At 62.2% G+C, this 17,591-nt stretch overlaps 1 protein-coding gene across 8 annotated transcripts in view; it reads left to right on the top strand.

Annotated features, from left to right (window-relative positions):
* Positions 1–2,739: 2,739 nt before the first annotated feature.
* The window catches only part of DOK7 (docking protein 7), a 30,790-nt gene continuing 15,938 nt past the window's right edge, over positions 2,740–17,591 (top strand). The window contains exons 1-4 of one of the 8 annotated variants that reach the window (XM_038533177.1): positions 2,740–2,813; positions 3,305–3,350; positions 10,872–11,102; positions 12,356–12,462. In XM_038533177.1, the coding sequence (XP_038389105.1) occupies positions 10,883–11,102; positions 12,356–12,462 (327 nt within the window). In that variant the 5' untranslated portion in view covers positions 2,740–2,813; positions 3,305–3,350; positions 10,872–10,882. Of the gene's footprint in view, positions 2,814–3,122; positions 3,236–3,304; positions 3,351–10,871; positions 11,103–12,261; positions 12,463–17,591 lie in introns of those variants that run through there. The other 7 variants (XM_038533182.1, XM_038533178.1, XM_038533175.1 and 4 more) reach the window with 7 other exon arrangements.

Raw genomic sequence — 17,591 nt, 5'->3', positions numbered from 1 at the left:
CATTTGTTCCTTACAAATGGAGGCCAGAAGTCTGAGATCAGGGGCCCTGCGTGGTCAGGTTCTGGTGAGAGCTACTTCCTGGTTGCAGACGGCTACCTTCTGGGTGTGCTCATGCAGCAGAGAGCATCTCTCGTGTCTCTTCTTACAAGGACACTGTAAGGGCACAACAGCTTTTCCTCAGCTTCCAAAGAGATTATGTTGAAAATATCCTGAGTCCAAAATGCATGGAATGCACCTAACCTACCAAACATCGTAACTCAGCCTGGCCCGCTGTCCATGTGCTCAGGACACTCACGTTAGCCTATGGTTGGGCAAAACCACGTAGCACGAGGCCTATTTTATAACAAAGTGTTGACCAGTGCATGTGCCTCACTGAAAGTGAAAACTAGAACAACTGTGTGGGTACAGATGGTTGTCAGTGTACCAATCATTCACCCTGCTGACGAGGGGGCTGACCAGGAGCTGCCTGGCCTCATAGAGTGTGCCACAGATGGCTAACCCGGGGAAAGATCCAGAGTCAAAATCCCAAGTACAGTTTTTACTGGATATGTGTCCTTTCCCCATCATCCTGAGGTTGAAAAATCATAAATCGAGCCATCTATAATTGGGTCATGGGAACTCCACCCTCATGACCTACTCATGTCCTGAAGGCCCCACCTCCCAACTCCATCCCACTGGGGCTTGATCTCCACACATGAATCTGGGGGGACACAAGCATTCGGTCCACAGCAGGAGCTGAGGAGCAGAGAGGGCCCAAGTCTGGGGGTAGGAGGTAGGCAGGAAGCTTTCCCCGCCTTTCAGCAGCCTGGTGACCACATGGAGGGGAGGAGAGTCGTCTGTCCGTGCTCCAGCCTGCATTTTCTGGGACCAGTGGGAGAGCAGGTGCAGCTGCCAGGCGTGGCAGGAGCCTGGGTCAGGGCCAGCACTTGGGAATGCAGCAGGGCACTGCCCCTCCCTGCGGGGTTGACTAAGTGCCAGGCGCCCGGGGCGGCGGATGTGTCTCTGGCCACAACCCCCGGCCGCCATCCGGCTCCAGGCCGGCTGTCCCATGCCAGCCCCTGGGGGCCTGAGACGTGTGGGGGCATGAATGGGGCTCTGTGGCCAGGCAACTGCTCTGCAGAAGGCGGCTGGTGGCTGCACAGGTGATGTGGGGGTAGGGGGAGTGGGGGATGTGGGGGAACCAGAGCCGCTTCTGGGCCTGCTGTGATCCTGCTCTGCGTTAGGCCCCAGTAAGACATCGCCCTAGCCCCATATTCAAGCCTGTGGCCCAGCAGGGACCCCCTAATCAGATCCCCAGGGACAGTGGGGAGGGTGTGCCCAAAGGAGGTGAACCTGGCTTTCTGCACCCAGCATGCACTGTCTGCACTCCAGACCAAGGCTCTGTGTGCCCCCACTGCTCCCCAGTCCACTGCAGGCTCAGCTGACACGGATGGGCCCTGATGAGACCCCCCTGCTTGCTCCCTGCCTGCCGCTCTGAGCAGCAGGTCCTCCTTCGTGAGAGGCAAGCCCCAGCCCAAGGGTGGAGACTCCTATCCATGCCCCGTGAGCAGCAGCCTTCTTGCCTGCGCGGGTTTTACACCTTCCCTCTTCTCCCTGCCGGAACTGAAGCCCCTTAAGGTCGGGAACATTGAGTAGGACACACTGCTTTTCCTTGTGTTTCTAGGGTGCCGCCCCCCACCTCTGCCACTGTCCCCTTATCCTGTTGGAAGCTCCTGAAGGCATGGGTGTTGGAAGCTGTCTTAGAAATGGGGCAGATAGGGATCCCTGGGTGGTGCAGCGGTTTGGCGCCTGCCTTTGGCCCAGGGCGCGATCCTGGAGACCTGGGATCGAATCCCACGTCGGGCTCCCGGTGCATGGAGCCTGCTTCTCCCTCTGCCTGTGTCTCTGCCTCTCTCTCTCTATCTGTGTGTGACTATCATAAATAAATAAAAATAAAAAAAAAAAAAAAAAAAAAAAAGAAATGGGGCAGATAGGGGATCCCTGGGTGGCTCAGCAGTTTGGTGCCTGCCTTCGGCCCAGGGCGTGATCCTGGAGTCCCGGGACTGAGTCCCACATTGGGCTCCCTGCGTGGAGCCTGCTTCTCCCTCTGCCTGTGTCTCTGCCTCTCTCTCTCTCTCTATCATAAATAAATAAATAAATCTTAAAAAAAAAAAAAAAAAAGAAAGAAAGAAAGAAATGGGGCAGATGGGGCAGCCCAGGTAGCTCAGTGGTTTAGCACTGCCTTTGGCCCAGGGCGTGATCCTGGAGTCCCGGGATTGAGTCTCTCGTCGGGCTCCCTGCATGGAGCCTGCTCCTCCCTCTGCCTGTGTCTCTGCCTCTCTCCGTGTGTCTCTCATGAATAAATAAATAAAATCTTTAAAAAAGAAAGAGAGGGGGCAGATGTCCAAAGTGTAGACCTGTCAGGTGCCCCAACCACATGTGCTCTGGAAGAACCAGGGGCAGCTGGGCTGGATCTGCAGGGTGGGGGAGGAAACATCCAGAAGCTCAGAGCCCCCCACCCCCTGCTGTGAAGGGGGCTCTGGGTGGGCCTTTTTTTTTTAATTTTCAAGATTTTATTTATCTATTCGTGACAGAGGGTGGGGCGCAGAGACACAGGCAGAGCGAGAAGCAGGCCCCATGCAGGGAGCCCGACGTGGGACTCGATCCCGGGTCTCCAGGATCACGCCCTGGCTGAAGGCGGCGCCAAACCGCTGGGCCATCGGGCTGCCCCCGGGGTGGGCCTTTCAAAGAGCAGCACAGCACGTCGCCGGGAGGGATGGCTCTTAGCGGGCGTCAGAGAGACCAGACCAGACGCAGAGCCCCTGGCCCCTGCGGTGGGTGCACACGGGGCCCCTCCCACCCGCCACCCTGCAGCAGCCCGCACTGGGCGCGGGGGAGCGGACTCCGCCTCCCCTGCCCCTGGAGGAGGAGGCCAGGGTCCTCCGAGGTCGGTGGGTTGTCAGGGTGTCTGCGGGCAGCCCGGGGTGCTGGGATCGGCAGGTGCCCGTCCAGGACGCACAAGCGGAGCCCCCCCCCCGCCCCGCGGGCTCAGGTGGCCGCAGGTGCCCCGCCCCGGCCCGCCCCGGCCGCCCGCCCCGCCCCGCCGCAGCCGCGCCGCGCCCTCCGCGAGCTATTTTGAAAGTGACCCTGGCTGCGCGGCGGCGGGCGGCGGGCGGCGGGCGGCGGGGAACCATGACAGAAGATGACCGAGGCGGCGCTGGTGGAGGGCCAGGTCAAGCTGCGGGACGGCAAGAAGGTCGGGGCGCGCGGCGGGCGCGGGGGGGCGGGGGCGCGGCGGCCGCTTACGCTCCCTCTGTCCCCGCAGTGGAAGACTAGGTGGCTGGTGCTGCGCAAGCCGTCGCCCGTGGCAGGTGAGCGAGCGGGTCCCGCAAGGGGCGAGGGCGGGCGGCGGGACCCCGACCCCGACCCCGACCCCGACCCCGGCCCCGGCCCGGCCCGGCCCGGCCCGGCCCGGCCTTCCCAGCCCGCCCCGGAGCGCGGCCAGCTCGCCCGAAATAGCCGGCGGCGCCGGGCGGGCGGTAACCGGAGAGCGCCGCCTGCCCCGGGCCTGCTGCTGCCGGGAGCCGGCGCCGGGCGCGGGGACCCTCCGCACCCCCCACCCCTGGAAAAGCAGACGGGCCCGCAGGGGCCTGCGGGGCAGCCGGGGGCCGGGAGGGGCCGGGAGGGGCCGGGAGCGCCCGGCAGGAGTGCTCCCCCTCCCCCCAACAGGCAGCAGGAGCACCCCGAGGTGCCCCCTTGTGCTGCTGGGGGTTCGGGTGGTGTCCCTGAATCCGAATCCAGGTGGGACACTCCAGGCTGTGCTGACCCAGTGGCCCTCCCACCTTTGGGAGGGGTGAAGTGCAGGGGGACAGAGGCTAGGCCACCAGTAGGAGCAGTGTGGCTTCTGTGTCTGGGAGGAGGCCTGTCTAGATTGTGTGTGTGTGTGGGGGGGGGGCGAGGTACTGGCACCAGCAGCTCCCCCCACCTGGGTGGGCACCTCCCCGCGTGGGAGGAGGCGGCCAGGAGCCTCGGGGTTGGGCATGTGGTCTCTGAGCTGTGCTTGTGCATTTGGGAGGCTGGGAGCCGCATGCCTGCAGCTGTTTCAGGGGACAGGTGCCCTGGCACAGGCCCAGGCACCCCGGGGTCTGTGCGGGGTGCTGGGGGGGTGTGAGCACACACTGCCTCACACGTGTAGGGCTGCCAGAATGTCTTCCGGGGCGCCTGGGGTATCTGTCATTTCCCAGGAAGGGTCGGGTGGGGGCCGTGCTACCTCTTCCCTCTCCTGGGTCCCCTCCTGCCCTTTGCTGAGCCTGCTCCAGTTTTAATCCAAGGGCCTACGTTTGGTCATGGACACACCTCCTGCCTGGCCTCAGCTTCCCCCTCCCCGGGGCCCAGGCTCCACACACCGCTCATTCAGCTAGTTAGCTCTTCGTGTCCAGACCCGGCGCCCGGTGCCCTGGGGGCCCTGGTCCAGGGGAAGGCCTGGTAGAGAAGGTGTAGGGGCTGCAGAGACTGAGAGGCCCCCAGAAGGCAGGAAGCCCAGGCTGAGGGCAGGGGGCAGCAGGGCAGAGGCCCCCGGTGATGTAGAAAGGGCTTATGGCCAGCATGACCAGAGGCAGGGGCTGGCTGCAGGTTGGGGGTGTTGCTGGGCAGGACAGCATTAGCCAGGGCCTGTGGAGGCCTCCAAGCAGGCTCTTGGGGCCGATGCCCCACCTGAAGGGCTGCCCCAGATATGGTCTTTGTCCCTCTTGTAGCCCCAGGGGGTGGATTTTATCTCAGCATCAGAGAGCTACCTGAGAGGTGAGCTCCCTGCCGACCCGAGAGCACCTGCCTGCCCAGGAAGGGCCTTTCAGCATCGCCGGGAGTTGGCCAGGGTCCCCGGCATCCAGAATCTGGATCTGTAGGACTTGGTGGTCAGCAGGCTTTTCCTGGCTTTCCCGTGTGTGCAGAAGCAGTAGACAGAGCCGGCCCAGTGTGGGGAGCACTGCAGGAGCCTGGGGACGGAAGCCTCACGCACTGGACTGGGTTTAGGGGGTTGTTGGAGGGATGGGGAAGGACGTTCTAGGCAGGATCTTGTGTGAAGAAGCCGCAGAGGCCCTGGAGGGTGCAGGGGGTTAGGGTTAGGAGCAGTGCAAGGTAGGCTCCCGCGCTACCGCCTCTTGTCCCTGGACCCAGAATCTCTCCACTGACTCCTGCCCTCAGTCCTGGGGAGTAAGGACCCTGCGTAACCACTTGCAGGCAGCCTGGTGAGGGCTGTGAGCCCAGCTGCTTTCAGCAACACCTGGGGACACGCAGGCTCACCGGGGGCGGGCCTTGGGCGAGCGCCCCATGCGGTTGGCAGCTTCCCTAAGGTGGGCGTATTCCAAGACGGCTGGGCACCAGGTGCTGGTGATGGGGAGGGTCTGTGTTCCATGGGAATGGGCCTGACGGCTTAGTCCCAGGCAGGACAGGCAGCCTGAGGATGGAGTGCAAGTAGTGGCCGGCCTTCCGTCCTCCTGGGGACCTGGCAGAAGGACCTGGGCTCCTCGCAGCCCTGGATTCAGGACTGGGGGTGGGAGCAGCCAGGCTGGGATCTCGGTGCTCCACACGCTCTGTGTGACCTGGACCAGTCCTGGTGGGGCTCGCCATGGAACCTGCCGGGGTGGACAGGTGGCCTACGGGGGAAGGGCTGAGTCCCCCATAGCCTGTGTGCCGCCTCTGATGTCTGTGCCTTGGGGGTGGCATCCCGTGAGCCTCCCAGCCCTGCACACGCCCCCCAGCCCGTCACCCCCGAACACTGTGGACTGGGTCAGATCCTGAACCGAGCTGGCCCTGCACCCGATCCTGGCCCGGGGTCAGCAAAGGCCCTCCCTGCTTGGGCCTGGTTCACAGCCCCCATCCCCAGCTGCCACCCCCCAGCAGGGTCCCCGTGGGCTCTGGCCGCTCGCTCGCTGAAGGCACGGGGTCAAGGTCACTGCGAGGGACGACCCTCCAGCAGCTGCTGGTCCCCGCGGGCGTGGACCTCCGTCTCCATCCTCCCAGGCCTCCCCACAGCCCGCCCTCCCCCAGGCTCCCCGCGGCCCTGGCTGCGAGCGCCTCTGAGGGCTCATGACCCCACAGTTATTTTTACATCTGCAGACGCGCGTGTCCAGCCGCCTGCGTGCGCGGTATCCGATGGGCCTCTGCCACTCACGTGTCCCCAAGGGCCTGGCCGAGCCCCGCCCCTCAGCCCCCTCCCCGCTGCACCCCCCCCCCCCCCCGCTGAGATGGCCTGTGGGGAAGCCCCTCCCTCGATCTGTCACCAAGGTTACTGCGGAGCCTGGCCCGCCCGCCCAGGCCACAGCCCCTCCGGCTGACCTGCCTCTGCTCTTACCCTGGGCCCAGGGACCCCGACCAGACAGACACCTTGCACCACTCTTCCCCTCCCCCCACTGCACACAGGCCCTTTGGTTCTTGCCTCTGGGCCTTTGCACTGCCTCCTCCCTCCAGCATAGCACTGATCCCTGTGGGGCTGCCACACTGGGTTCTTGCATCACTTGAGAGGGTCTCGGTGCCCACCTCCCCCACGCTCAGGCCCCTGCAGCCACTGTCATCCCCTGAACACTACTTCCCATAGCAGCCTCCTCTGACCATCTCCTGTCCTGGGTGTCAGCTGTGTGGGGACTGGGCTCTGTCCCCTGGGCCCTGTGGCTGCTCAGGAGCAGAATGACCTGGGTGGAGGATGCAGGGGAGGTGCCCAGGCTGTGGGGCAGAGCCGGAGACATGGGTGGGCTCTGAGGGATCCCAGCAAGGGGTCTTTATGCAGGGCTGCCAGTTCCAAAATGGGCACCTACCTCTTGGGCCCCGCCCTCACTCACTGCAGGGCACAGACGCTGGAGGGCAGGGGTGCGCTCGGGCAAGTGACCTCCCTGGTGCGGAGTGATGATGTGAGGCCGTCCCAGGCCTGCACTGAGGTCTGCTGGGCTGCTCTGTGCTTGCCGGCAGGGTGGCATTTGCCGGGGGCCTCTATGTGCCAGGCTGGGGCTGTGTTAGCACTTGGTCAGGACGGGCTGGGTGGCGTCTGTTCCTCAGACAGACGGCAGGCTGAGGGTGGGCTACAGTGGTGGACGCAGGTTCTGAGTGGGGTTTGAAAAACCCAGAGACCACAGAAACCCATGTGCTCATCTGAGGCTTCCGGTGCATTCTCCCACCGTGGCACCCGTGCCCATGGAGGGGCTCAGTGGCCACAGCACTGATGTGTAGTGTGTGCAGGTGTGTGGGCAAGCATATGTGTGTGAGCATGCGCTGGGGTGAGTGTGCAGATGGGTGTGTGTCCATGTGTGTGTCTGTGTGTGCACCTGCCGGTCCTTGCTGCCTTGGTCTATCTCACTGCCAGCCTCCAGCTGCCCTGGCCCAGACCCTCTCTGGGCCCTGTGGACATCCCTGAGCTGTGGTGCTGTCTGGCTGCACCCTTCGACCCTGCTACTGTGAGCAGCACGCACAGAACCACACGGAGAGGAGCCTGACAGGCCATCTGAGTGGGGTGGCCCAGTGTGCTTCCTGAGTCACCAACCCAGAAACCTCGCCAAGTGACCAGTGTTGCTGGGCTTCCTGGGAGTGGCGAGGCTGTAGGGTACCTGGTGGAGCTGTCCAGCTGGGACAGGCTCCGGTGTCTCTGGCCCCATGTGTCTGCAGGGGTGCTGGGGCCCAGGAGGGGCTGGTGATGTTTTCAGGGGTGCTGTGGCCCAGGAGGGGTGCCGGGGTGCTTTGGCCCAGGAGGGCTGCAGGGGTGCTGGGTTCCAGAAGGGGTGTCTGCAGGGGTGCTGGGCCCAGAAGGGGCTGGTGGTGTCACTGCTTCCTGGGAGCCCTGGTGCTGTCTCTCCTGGGCTGACCCTGCTCTGTTCCCATCCCTCTGATGCCTGTCGGTATAGCAGCTTTGTGGCAAATAGCTCTCCCATGGAATGGGTTTTAAAAATAGGATCAATTTATTGTCCCAGGTGCTGTAGAGGGAAGAGGGGTGGGAGCAGCTGCGGTCACAGGGACCCGGGGCCCCACACTTGCTGCCCCCTCCCCACAACCCCTTTCCGAACCCGTGCTGCTAGGACTTGGGGGCAGCTGCTCCAGCTGAAAACAGGCCGTGACTTGGGTCAGCTTCCACAGTGTGGAGGGTGGGAGCATGTCATAGCCGTGGCCCTCACCCCATTTTGTTCACATCTAGAAACACAAGCAGTGGCTTAGATGATGTGCTAGTGTCCTGGGGCTGCAGAGATCTGCTCTCCCACCATCCAAGATCAGGGTGTGGACAGGGCTTCTTCCAGCTCCTGGTGGCTCCAGGCGCTCCTGGACCTGTGGCCGCATTGCTCTGTGGCTGTCCTCGCGGGGCCTCCTTCTCTGTGCGGTGCCTTCTCGTCTGTCTTGTAGGATGCTCGCCGTTAGGCTAGGGCTCGCCTGGATGATCCACGGTGACCTTGCCCTGAGATCCTTAACTTGATTATATCTGCAGAAACCCCTTCTCCAAGTCAGGTCCTGTTTGCAGATGCTGGGGGCAGCGCATGGGCATGTCATCTGGGGGCCTGTTTGGCTCATGACGGCGCTCGGGGCTGCTCCTCTCTTACGGAGCGGGATGTGGGCTGCATCTCGCACGTAGACAGAGTCCAAAATGATTGAACAGGTGCGGGAGGGGGGCTTCAAGGACAGAGGTTGGCTCTCACGTGCAGGCCCCCAAACCGGCCTCACGAGTGTGCACGTCTGAGACGGGAACACTCGCCCGGCCGCAGGAGGCACCACAAAGGCGTGAGGGCACGGTGGCAGTTCTGGCACACTCGGCTCTCTTAGACCAGGAGTCAGCAAACCACAGCCCTGAGCCAGATCTGGCCCTCTGCTTGTTGCTGTAATAAAGTTTTATTGGGGCATAGCCGTTCGCTTCTGTGTTAGTCTGGCTGCTGTCATAGTCAGGTGCTGTGACCAAAAACGGTTACTGTCTGGCTCCTTACGGAGAAGTGTTTTGGCCCTGCTAGTGGCTCTATTCCTGGGAGCGTGACTACTAGAACAGAGGAGGTGACAGTCTTGCTCTGCCTTGCAGGGCACAGTTCTGGCCCCGTTGACCCGGTGCAGGACAATGGGGCTGTCACTGTGTAGGAGCAGATGGGGGCCTGCCTGCAAGGGCCCACCCTCAGGGTCCGTGGGGGTGGACACAGCAAACAGACAAGGCACGGACTACACACAGAAAACCCGCTGTGGAGGGTCCCAGAGCCAGGTGGCCGCTATGCTCACTGTGCCTGGAAGTATGGGGGCGGCCTTCCCAAGCGCGGGGCGGTTGGCTGTCCTGCAGTCCTCAGAGGCCCTTCTGTCCTGTGTGGGGGCCCCTTCCTGAGGCTCTTTCTGTGCCACAGGCCTCTGGTGACTCGTGGGGACATTTCCATAATGACACGTGCCCTTTGCTGCCTCTGTGACTTATTTCTTGTTGGCCTGGTCTTGGTTTCCAAAGGGAGTTGTTTAAACCCACAGCCTCTTTCTGGGCTGCTTTTGAGAAAGAACACTCCGGAAGCCTAAGATGAGCACGAGGGTTTCTGTGGGCTCTGAGTTTCCCCCCTCAAATGGGAACAGCTTTGCTTTTTTCTGATATAAGCACTTCAGACGCTAAGTAGGTGGGAGGAAGGAGGTGAAGCCCCCATTGCGGTCCCCAATTTTGTAAATACAGCTGTGCTCTGCCTGTGGCTGCTTCATGCCAGGAGGGCAGAGGGGAGTTGAGGGGCAGGTCAGTGCACCCTGAATGTCCCACTCCCTCTGGGGAGCTGTCACCGTGGGGCCTGCCGGGGCAGAGAGCCCAGCTACAACACCCTGACGTGGCCTCGATTCGGTGGCAAAAGTTAGTGTGCCCTGAGTTCTTGTGGGATTTAGTTGTCACTTGGGTTTGCAGGGCCTGCTTGCAGAGGGTCAGAGTGGGAGCATCGCCGCACCCCTTTCCCGGGGCCTCCTGGGCTTCCTCCCCCCACCTCTCTGGCTCACACCAGGGACTTGACATCTCCAGCTTTCTGGTGGGATTCCGAGTGGTCTCACACAGAAGCGTACTTAGGTGTTCACGTTGGGGCCCCCAGCCCCACACCCTTGTTGAAGGCTGGATGCCCGGGGCGCACATGCTGCCGAGGGCCTGAGTGGGCATGGGGACGGCAAGGCAGGCTCGTAGGAGGGAGGGACAGGTGCCATCCAACCGGCTGCGCTGTGCCTGGGGCGGTGCAGGTGGAGGGCGCTGGGGCTGCGTCCAGGGCTGAGTGTGGCTGCGGGCTCTGGCTCATTGTCCCGTGGGGATAACGGGGACAGTGACTGCATCCAGGACAGAGGCATCACCTGCAGTGAGGCAAGAGAGGCCTGCATCTTGGAGTGGCTCAGCTTGGTGGTGACAATGGGACCCAAGGCTCAGTGGCTCGCCCCCAGGGCTAGAGTCCTGGTCGCTCTCTGGGGAAGGAGAAATCAAGAGGCGAGTGGGGTCTGGATGTGGCAGGAAGGGGTCCTAGCGCGTGGCCGGCTTTGTGCCCATCCCCACAGGCCACCCACCACCACTTCTGTGGGCCCCACAGCCCCTCAAGAGTGGCCCACGTGGGCCGGAGAGCCTGGGGCAGGGCGAATGCACGGGTGGGGGACGGGACCCCGCGTGGGGCAGAGTCAGGTGGGCAGGTCCAGCTGCGAAGTGTTGCAGGCCTACTTCTGCCCACATGGCCCGTGCCCTGAGCGGGGTGGGGGGGGGGGCGATTCCCTTTGCACGGGATGAGACATGGCCTCAGAGTGGCCCGGTGGCCTGCTTGGGGTCACAGCTAAAACCCGGGCTGTGGGCTGCTGTGGCCTCTGCAGAGGATGCTGTGGGCTTGAGGGCAGCGTCTGTGCTGGCCTGGTGACCCTGACGGCCTCTACTGTGTCTCGCCCGGTGTCGCCCGCAGACTGCCTGCTGATGCTGGCCTACAAGGACAAGTCGGAGCGAGCCAAGGGCCTCAGGGAGCGCAGCAGCCTGACGCTGGAGGACATCTGTGGCCTGGAGCCCGGCCTGCCCTACGAAGGCCTGGCCCACACGCTGGCCATCATCTGCCTGTCCCAGGCTGTCATGCTGGGCTTCGATAGCCGTGAGGCCATGTGCGCCTGGGATGCCCGGATCCGCTACGCGCTCGGCGAGGGTGAGTGAGGCCAGGGCACGGGACTCCAGCGCTACAGGCCGCGACCTCAAGCGTCCCGCAGGACCCTCACCCCCCAGGCTGTGGGAACCTTGACGTGACTCCAGGGCACGATGCAATAGGGATGCCTCTCCTGCTGTGCTCTACAATCAGGGTGTGGTCCTCGAGGGCAGGGCGCTGCCTGGAGACATTTGGGCCCTGGAGGGGCACGGGGAGCAGTCAGGGCCGCAGGGCTTTCCAAGCTCCCTGGCTCCAACGTTTTAGTTGGAACCAGAGCCATTACCCCGAGCGGGTTTGTCTGAGCAGAGTGACTGTCCTAAATGCTGTCCTTTGCTCAGTACCCTGTCCACCGGAGTCCCAAGCTGGGGCTCCAGTGGGGAGCAATGCCAAGAGTCTTCATCCCACCAGGGGTGGGATGGGTTCTGTGCCTGAGCCAGGAAGGCCAGGGGGGCTGGTGCTACCAGGGGAGGTTTGTTCTGGAGGACAGAACACTCAGCCCTGCAGGGTGGCCCGGTGCAGGCATAGGGGTGGGGTGACCCTGGGTGAGCTGGGGAGGAGGAGGGCCTGGACCTGAGTGAGGGGGTGTGGCCCTTGCATCAGATGCCAAAAAACACACCCATCAAGATCAATGACATTTCAACCCACTTTAAAAACCTCAGGATCAATGCCCAAAGCCTGTGATGAGCAAAATACTGAAACTTAGGGTAAAAACGGGCTCTGAGCCTGCCCTGCCCTCCCCTTCCTTTCCAGACCCAACCCCAGCAACCCTGACCAGCTTTGTTTTTGTTTAAACATTTGATACCTCGCTCATCATGGACTTTTGCATTAATTTTTATTTGTTGAAAATAATCATTACAATATCATTGACCTCGACCTCTGAGTGTTTGCTGCCTGAAGTGGGGGCTTCCGGGGGCGCCCTGAAGCCAGGCCCGGCTGGCTAGGACAGGGAGGGTGGCCACGGCGGCCCCTTTGGGCACTTGCCTGCCTCTGAAGCAGAGCAGTGTCCAGTTCGTGGGAGAGCTGGATGCAGCCTCCAGGGGCTAGCAGGTGCCGGCCAGGGGGGCAGGACAGCCCTGTGTTGGGGGCGGACCCCTGGGAGCTGCCTCCTACCCCTGGGGCCTCTGCTCCTGGTGATGCCCTCTCACCCCACCCCTGCCCTCAGTGCACAGGTTCCACGTGACAGTGGCGCCTGGCACCAAACTGGAAAGCGGCCCTGCCACGCTTCACCTCTGCAACGATGTCCTTGTCGTGGCCAGGGACATCCCTCCAGCTGTCATGGGGCAGTGGAAGCTGTCCGACCTCCGGCGCTATGGGGCTGTGCCCAATGGATTCATCTTTGAAGGCGGGACCAGGTGTGGGTACTGTAAGTATGTGGGGCCATGGGTGCCCCGGACCTCAGGCTGCTCCTGGGCTTGGCTTCCCCCCAGACCCACACCTTGGAGCTTCTCGGGCATCTGGGGAGCGTGGCGGGGAAGGGTTGTGTCTCCCAAGACCCCACGCTCAGCTGAGCCCAGACCTCCGGCTGCCTCTGTCTGGCCCTGGCCTCCAAGGGTGGGAGGAGGAGCACGCAGCCCACACGTGGGGTGCCCGGACCCCCGGAGCGAGGCCTGCCTGACCCCATGCAGGGTCTTGTGTCTGATCACAGAGCCTCAGAGCCACTAATGGTAGGATTTAATGAGAAAGGAAAAAAGGGGAAAGGATGTGCAATGTGCATAGACCAAGGATCCCTCATGAGTGCACCAGCTTGTGGGGTCCTTGAGCTCCCACACCAGCCTCAGGACAGGCGGGGAGCTGCCCCGAGGCTGCAGATGAAGGCTGAGTGCTGGGCCCCCCAGGCTCTGGGAGGGGGGGTCTGAGGGCCGTGGGGACGCCCAGGTGAGGCGTGCAGGGGAGGAAGGGTGCTGGCGAGCTGAGCCCCAGGGGGAGCAGGGCAGCAGAGGCACGGCCCGTCCCTGGAACGCAGAGCTCAGGCCACTGCGGGAACAGGGGTGTGCCAGCGCCCCTGCCCACTGCTCTCCAGGCATGGGGGTGTGCACACGTCTGGGCCTGTGGCAGCTTAAGGGCACGAACCCTCTGTTCTTTCCCCAGAAGGGCCCGTGCCCATCTCTGCTGCTGCCCAGGGCTGGCAGTGAGGTCCAGTGGCCTCCCGATGACCTGTCCCATGGCCAGGGTGACCTGAGTGGGAGCCGTGAACCCCCATCTCAGTTCAGCCTGGGACCCTCACCAGATGGGGGTCATGGCCCCCTCCACGTAAGGTCGTTGATCCCCTGACCGACAGTCTCCCGGGAAGAGGACGGTGGCAGGGGCTTATCACAGAGTCTGGCACGTGCTCGAGGCGGCCAGGTTTGGGAGGGCGCCGACAGGGCTCTGGGACCTTGGCCCTGACTGGGTCTCTCTGCGCTTGAGCACATGCTCGTGCTGGCTGGCTTGGCCCCTTGTTCTGCCAAGGATGGGCAGGGTGCCAGCCGGTCAGCCTTGGGGGGCAGCCCAGGGCCCTGCCTCCGAGGACATAAGTCATTAGCTATGAAGATGCAAAGAGTGAGCAGTGAGGTTTGAATTCCTGCTCAAGGCAGCAAGACCTCTGGAGCCGGCTGAATTTTGATGGGCTGGGTCCTCGGCTTGGGCTTGGGGGAGGGTGTTTGAAGAAGCAAAGGCAGGCAGATGGGGTGGGGTGCAGCGGGCTTGTGGGGTGGGAGCCCCGGAGCCTTGGGGGGGCACAGCCAGGCCCCGGGGTGTTCGAGTGGGAGCCTAAGCACAGCTGCTGGGGTGCTTGCTCTGGGCTAGGTGGAGGGGTGGGTGAGGCACCAGCTGGAGTTCCCCCTCCGCCCACCCCGCGGGATGTGGCCTTGGGGCACCTTGTTCTGGAACATTCAAGGTGGCAGCAGTCTGCGGTCCAGAACAGTGGAGGGGGCAGGGCACCCAGCCATGTGCACAGTCGGAGCTGGGCCACGGTGCACTGGGTCTGGGGCAGCCCTCCCCCCCCCAGATCCCCCCATGTGGGGGCCCGGGCAGGGGGAGCACTGTTTGCGGCCACCTGAAGACGGGTGCAGACCTCCTGGGGGTGGCACCGGCTGTGCCCTGAGGGAGGCCAGTCAGGAGGACCCGTTTCCTCGGAGACACCTTATATTTGCCGGTTGTAACGTAAGAGGACCTCGGAGTTCATGATCCCGAGCCGGCGTGGGTGGGCTCCTTCCTTCCTGCAGACGCTGCGGCCATCGGGCCGTGGCTCCGGGAGGCCCAGCAGCCCCAGGGAGCCCTTGTGGGGCCGGCTGGGTGCTGCTCCCGTGCTAGCTGGGCCGGCCGGGCCCAGGGGTGCAGGCACCCTGGGATTCAGTCTCCCAGCTGCTCCCCGTGCGCCCCAGAGGCCGCCGTGGAAGATCCTCTGGGTGGCCCCACGGCGGGTCCCGCTGGGCTCTGTTCTCCAGGGACAAGTTTGCCAGGGCTCTGCCGGCAGAAGCTGGGTTTTAGGCTCTCACGGGGAGGGGTGCGAGGTGCTCTGCCACATGATACAGGGCTGGGGTGGAGGGACCGTGCACGCCTGCACATGTGGTCGGACCACCGGGGGGTCAGGCCCTGGGCATCCCCTCAGGCACGTGAGTCAGGGTCTTGGGGCTGCTGTAGCAAATTCCCCCAAATTGAGGCCTCAGAACAATAAAAACAATTCCTTCCCAGTGCATCCCCAATCAAGGTGTGGGCCGGGCTGTGCTCCTCCAAGGAGGCCCCTTCCCGCCTTTTCTGGCCCCTGGTGGCTCCAGATGGCCCTGGCCTTGTGGCTGCCCACTCCAGCCTGCCCTCTGCTGTCACAGACCATCTCCCTGTGACTTCTCTTCCGACTCTGTGGGATTTAGGACCCGCAGATAATCCAGGATCACCTCATCTCATTTCACTTGGTTAAAGACCATTGTTTCAAATAAGGTCACAGTTACAGGTTTGGGATGTGACCTATCCTTTGGGGACCACCATTTAGCCCATGACGTGGGTCACCTTGACTGTGAAGGTTTTAGAATTTGGATCATGATGGGCCTGTGGCCCTGGGCACATTTCATCTGGAGGACAGAGAGCTGGGCTGGGATCATCAGAAGGCCCTGGCAGGTCTGGGGCATAAAGAATCAGCATCCCCTCCCTCCCCTGGCACAGTCCCAGCCTGACCCCTGTGCCCCTCAGAACCACACACCCTTGGTTCTTGGCCACAGACAGCTCTCCTGAGAGCAGGAGATGATCCCTGGCTGCCTTTGCCCACCCTGAGTGTAAAGAGGGTGCCTAGAAGGTGTGGAGATGGGGTTAGGACCCGGGAGGGCAAAGCAGAGGGGTCATGGCCCTGGTAGGTGTGGGAGTGGCATCAGGGTGGGTATGACCAGGGTTGTGTGTGGCTGAAGTCCTCTCAGGGCCTGGCCAGGTATGTGGGGGCCTGGGGTAGATCTGGGTCCCTCCCAGATAGGCATTTCTCTCTGTGGCCTCCATGTGGACAATGGCCTGCTCAGTGTCAGATGGGAGTAGGCTTGCTGGGTGGGAGTCCAGGGTCTCCCAGCGTGGCCTGATCCTCTGTCTCTGGGTCGGTGGTGGCCCACTGTGTGTGGTTAGGGATTTGGGGCACCAACAGAGAATGGGAGAAGCAGTCCCCGCCCAGAGCCCCGGGAGGGCAGGCTTTGGGGAGGGGCATGCAAGCTGGGCCTAAGGGTGAATGGAAGTTTCTAAGACGGGGCCCAGAGAAGATCTCCGTCCCTTGCATTGGCTGGTCCTCCTGTCAAGGTCATTTCAAGGGCATTTCCCTGTTTACATGAGCTAGTTGCATTTGTAAGAGGTCAGGGTCCTGGCATGCTGAGGAATTCAGCAGGTGGTGGAAAGGTCCCCAAGCCTGTGGCAGAGGAGTGTCATGGACAGTGGCTGTCAAAAATGTACCCCCTTCGTTGTATGTGCCGGCCATCTGTGCTGGCCCCTCCTCCACTAGTGCCCGGTTCCTCTGGGTGCAGTCCATCACTTCAGCCTCGTGGGACATGGTGGGCATTTTTTTTTTTTAATTTTATTTTATTTTTTATTTATTTATGATAGTCACACAGAGAGAGAGAGAGAGAGTCAGAGACACAGGCAGAGGGAGAAGCAGGCTCCATGCACCGGGAGCCTGACGTGGGATTCGATCCCGGGTCTCCAGGATCGCGCCCTGGGCCAAAGGCAGGCGCTAAACCGCTGCGCCACCCAGGGATCCCTGGTGGGCATTTTTTTAAAAAGATTTTTATTTATTCATGAGAGACAGAGAGAGAGAGAGAGAGAGGCAGAGACACAGGCAGAGGGAGAAGCAGGCTTCATGCAGGGAGCCCAACGGGACTCGATCCCAGGTCACCAGGATCACACCCTGGGCGTAAGGTGGCGCTAAACTGCTGAACCATCAGGCTGTCCATGGTGGGCCTTTTTAAATGACTTTTTTTAAGTGAGTAAAGGATGACGCCATAAGCTAGGAGGAACTCTTGCTGCGTATCTATCTATATCTATTTATTTTTTTGAGTGAAAGAGAGAGTGACTGTGTGTACATGAATAGGGGGAGGTCAGAGGGGAGGGAGAAGCAGACTCCTCACTGAGCAGGGAGCCCGATGTGGGCCTCCATCCCAGGATCCAGGAAGCCGTAGAAGTGAGCCGAAGGCAGATGCTTCACCCACTGAGCCCCCCAGGTACCCCTCTTGCTGCGCCTTTAAAACACTTGCATCATCCACCTCTGACAAGTCCTCTGGTGCCTCTTTTGGACTTTGTGGTCTGAATGCTGGGTGGTCTTGACAGAGCTGACCGAAGCCCTGGTCTCTGACCCCAGCACAGATGCGTGACCTGCATGGCGTGTGCAGGAACCCCGTTAGGAGGTGGTGGCAGAGGCGAGGTTGCAGGAGGAGGAAGCCCAGTATGCAGACCAGAGTATGCTCTGTCTTCCCAGAGTAGCAGGGAGCCTGAGCAGCACAGTGCCACCAGCAGATCTGTGTTCAGGGTGATGACTTCGGCCCTAGATGCCCATGGGGATTGAGGTGGGGGGCATGAAGGCAGCCGTGAGAAAGCTCTGGATGTGGCCTGAGGCTGAGTCAGCAGCATGTGTGAGAGGGGGGTCACTGGGAATTGCAGGAATGTTAACTAGGTGGTGGTTGAAATGGGGAGAGAGGGAGGACCAGCCTAGGGTGGGCGGGAGAAGGAAGAGTGCTTGCTGGGGTGAGGGTCCCGGGAGGATGGAGCCCCTGCCCTGGGCCGGGCCTGCTCCAGTGCTTTGCCCACGGGGAGGCATCCTGGGTGGGGTGGGGAACAGCAAAGGCCCGGGCTCCCCTCCACTTGGCAGCATGTTCAGGGACATTTATGAACTGGGGTCATTTGATGGGGGTGGTTTCAGTTTCCTACAAGGAGATCAAGTCTGCCCTCTGGGTCTAGACCACTAGTCACATTTCAGGTGGTTTGGGGTCCATTCCACCCCTCTGCTGGGAATCTTCCACTCTGGAGGTGGGAGTGAGCCTGGAATCCGTCAAT

This window comes from Canis lupus, chromosome 3 (assembly GCF_011100685.1).
Source record: "Canis lupus familiaris isolate Mischka breed German Shepherd chromosome 3, alternate assembly UU_Cfam_GSD_1.0, whole genome shotgun sequence".
Classification (NCBI taxonomy): Eukaryota; Metazoa; Chordata; class Mammalia; order Carnivora; family Canidae; genus Canis; species Canis lupus.
The sequence above is the reverse complement of the archived record's forward strand: the minus strand, read 5'-3'. Positions and strand labels throughout refer to the sequence as shown.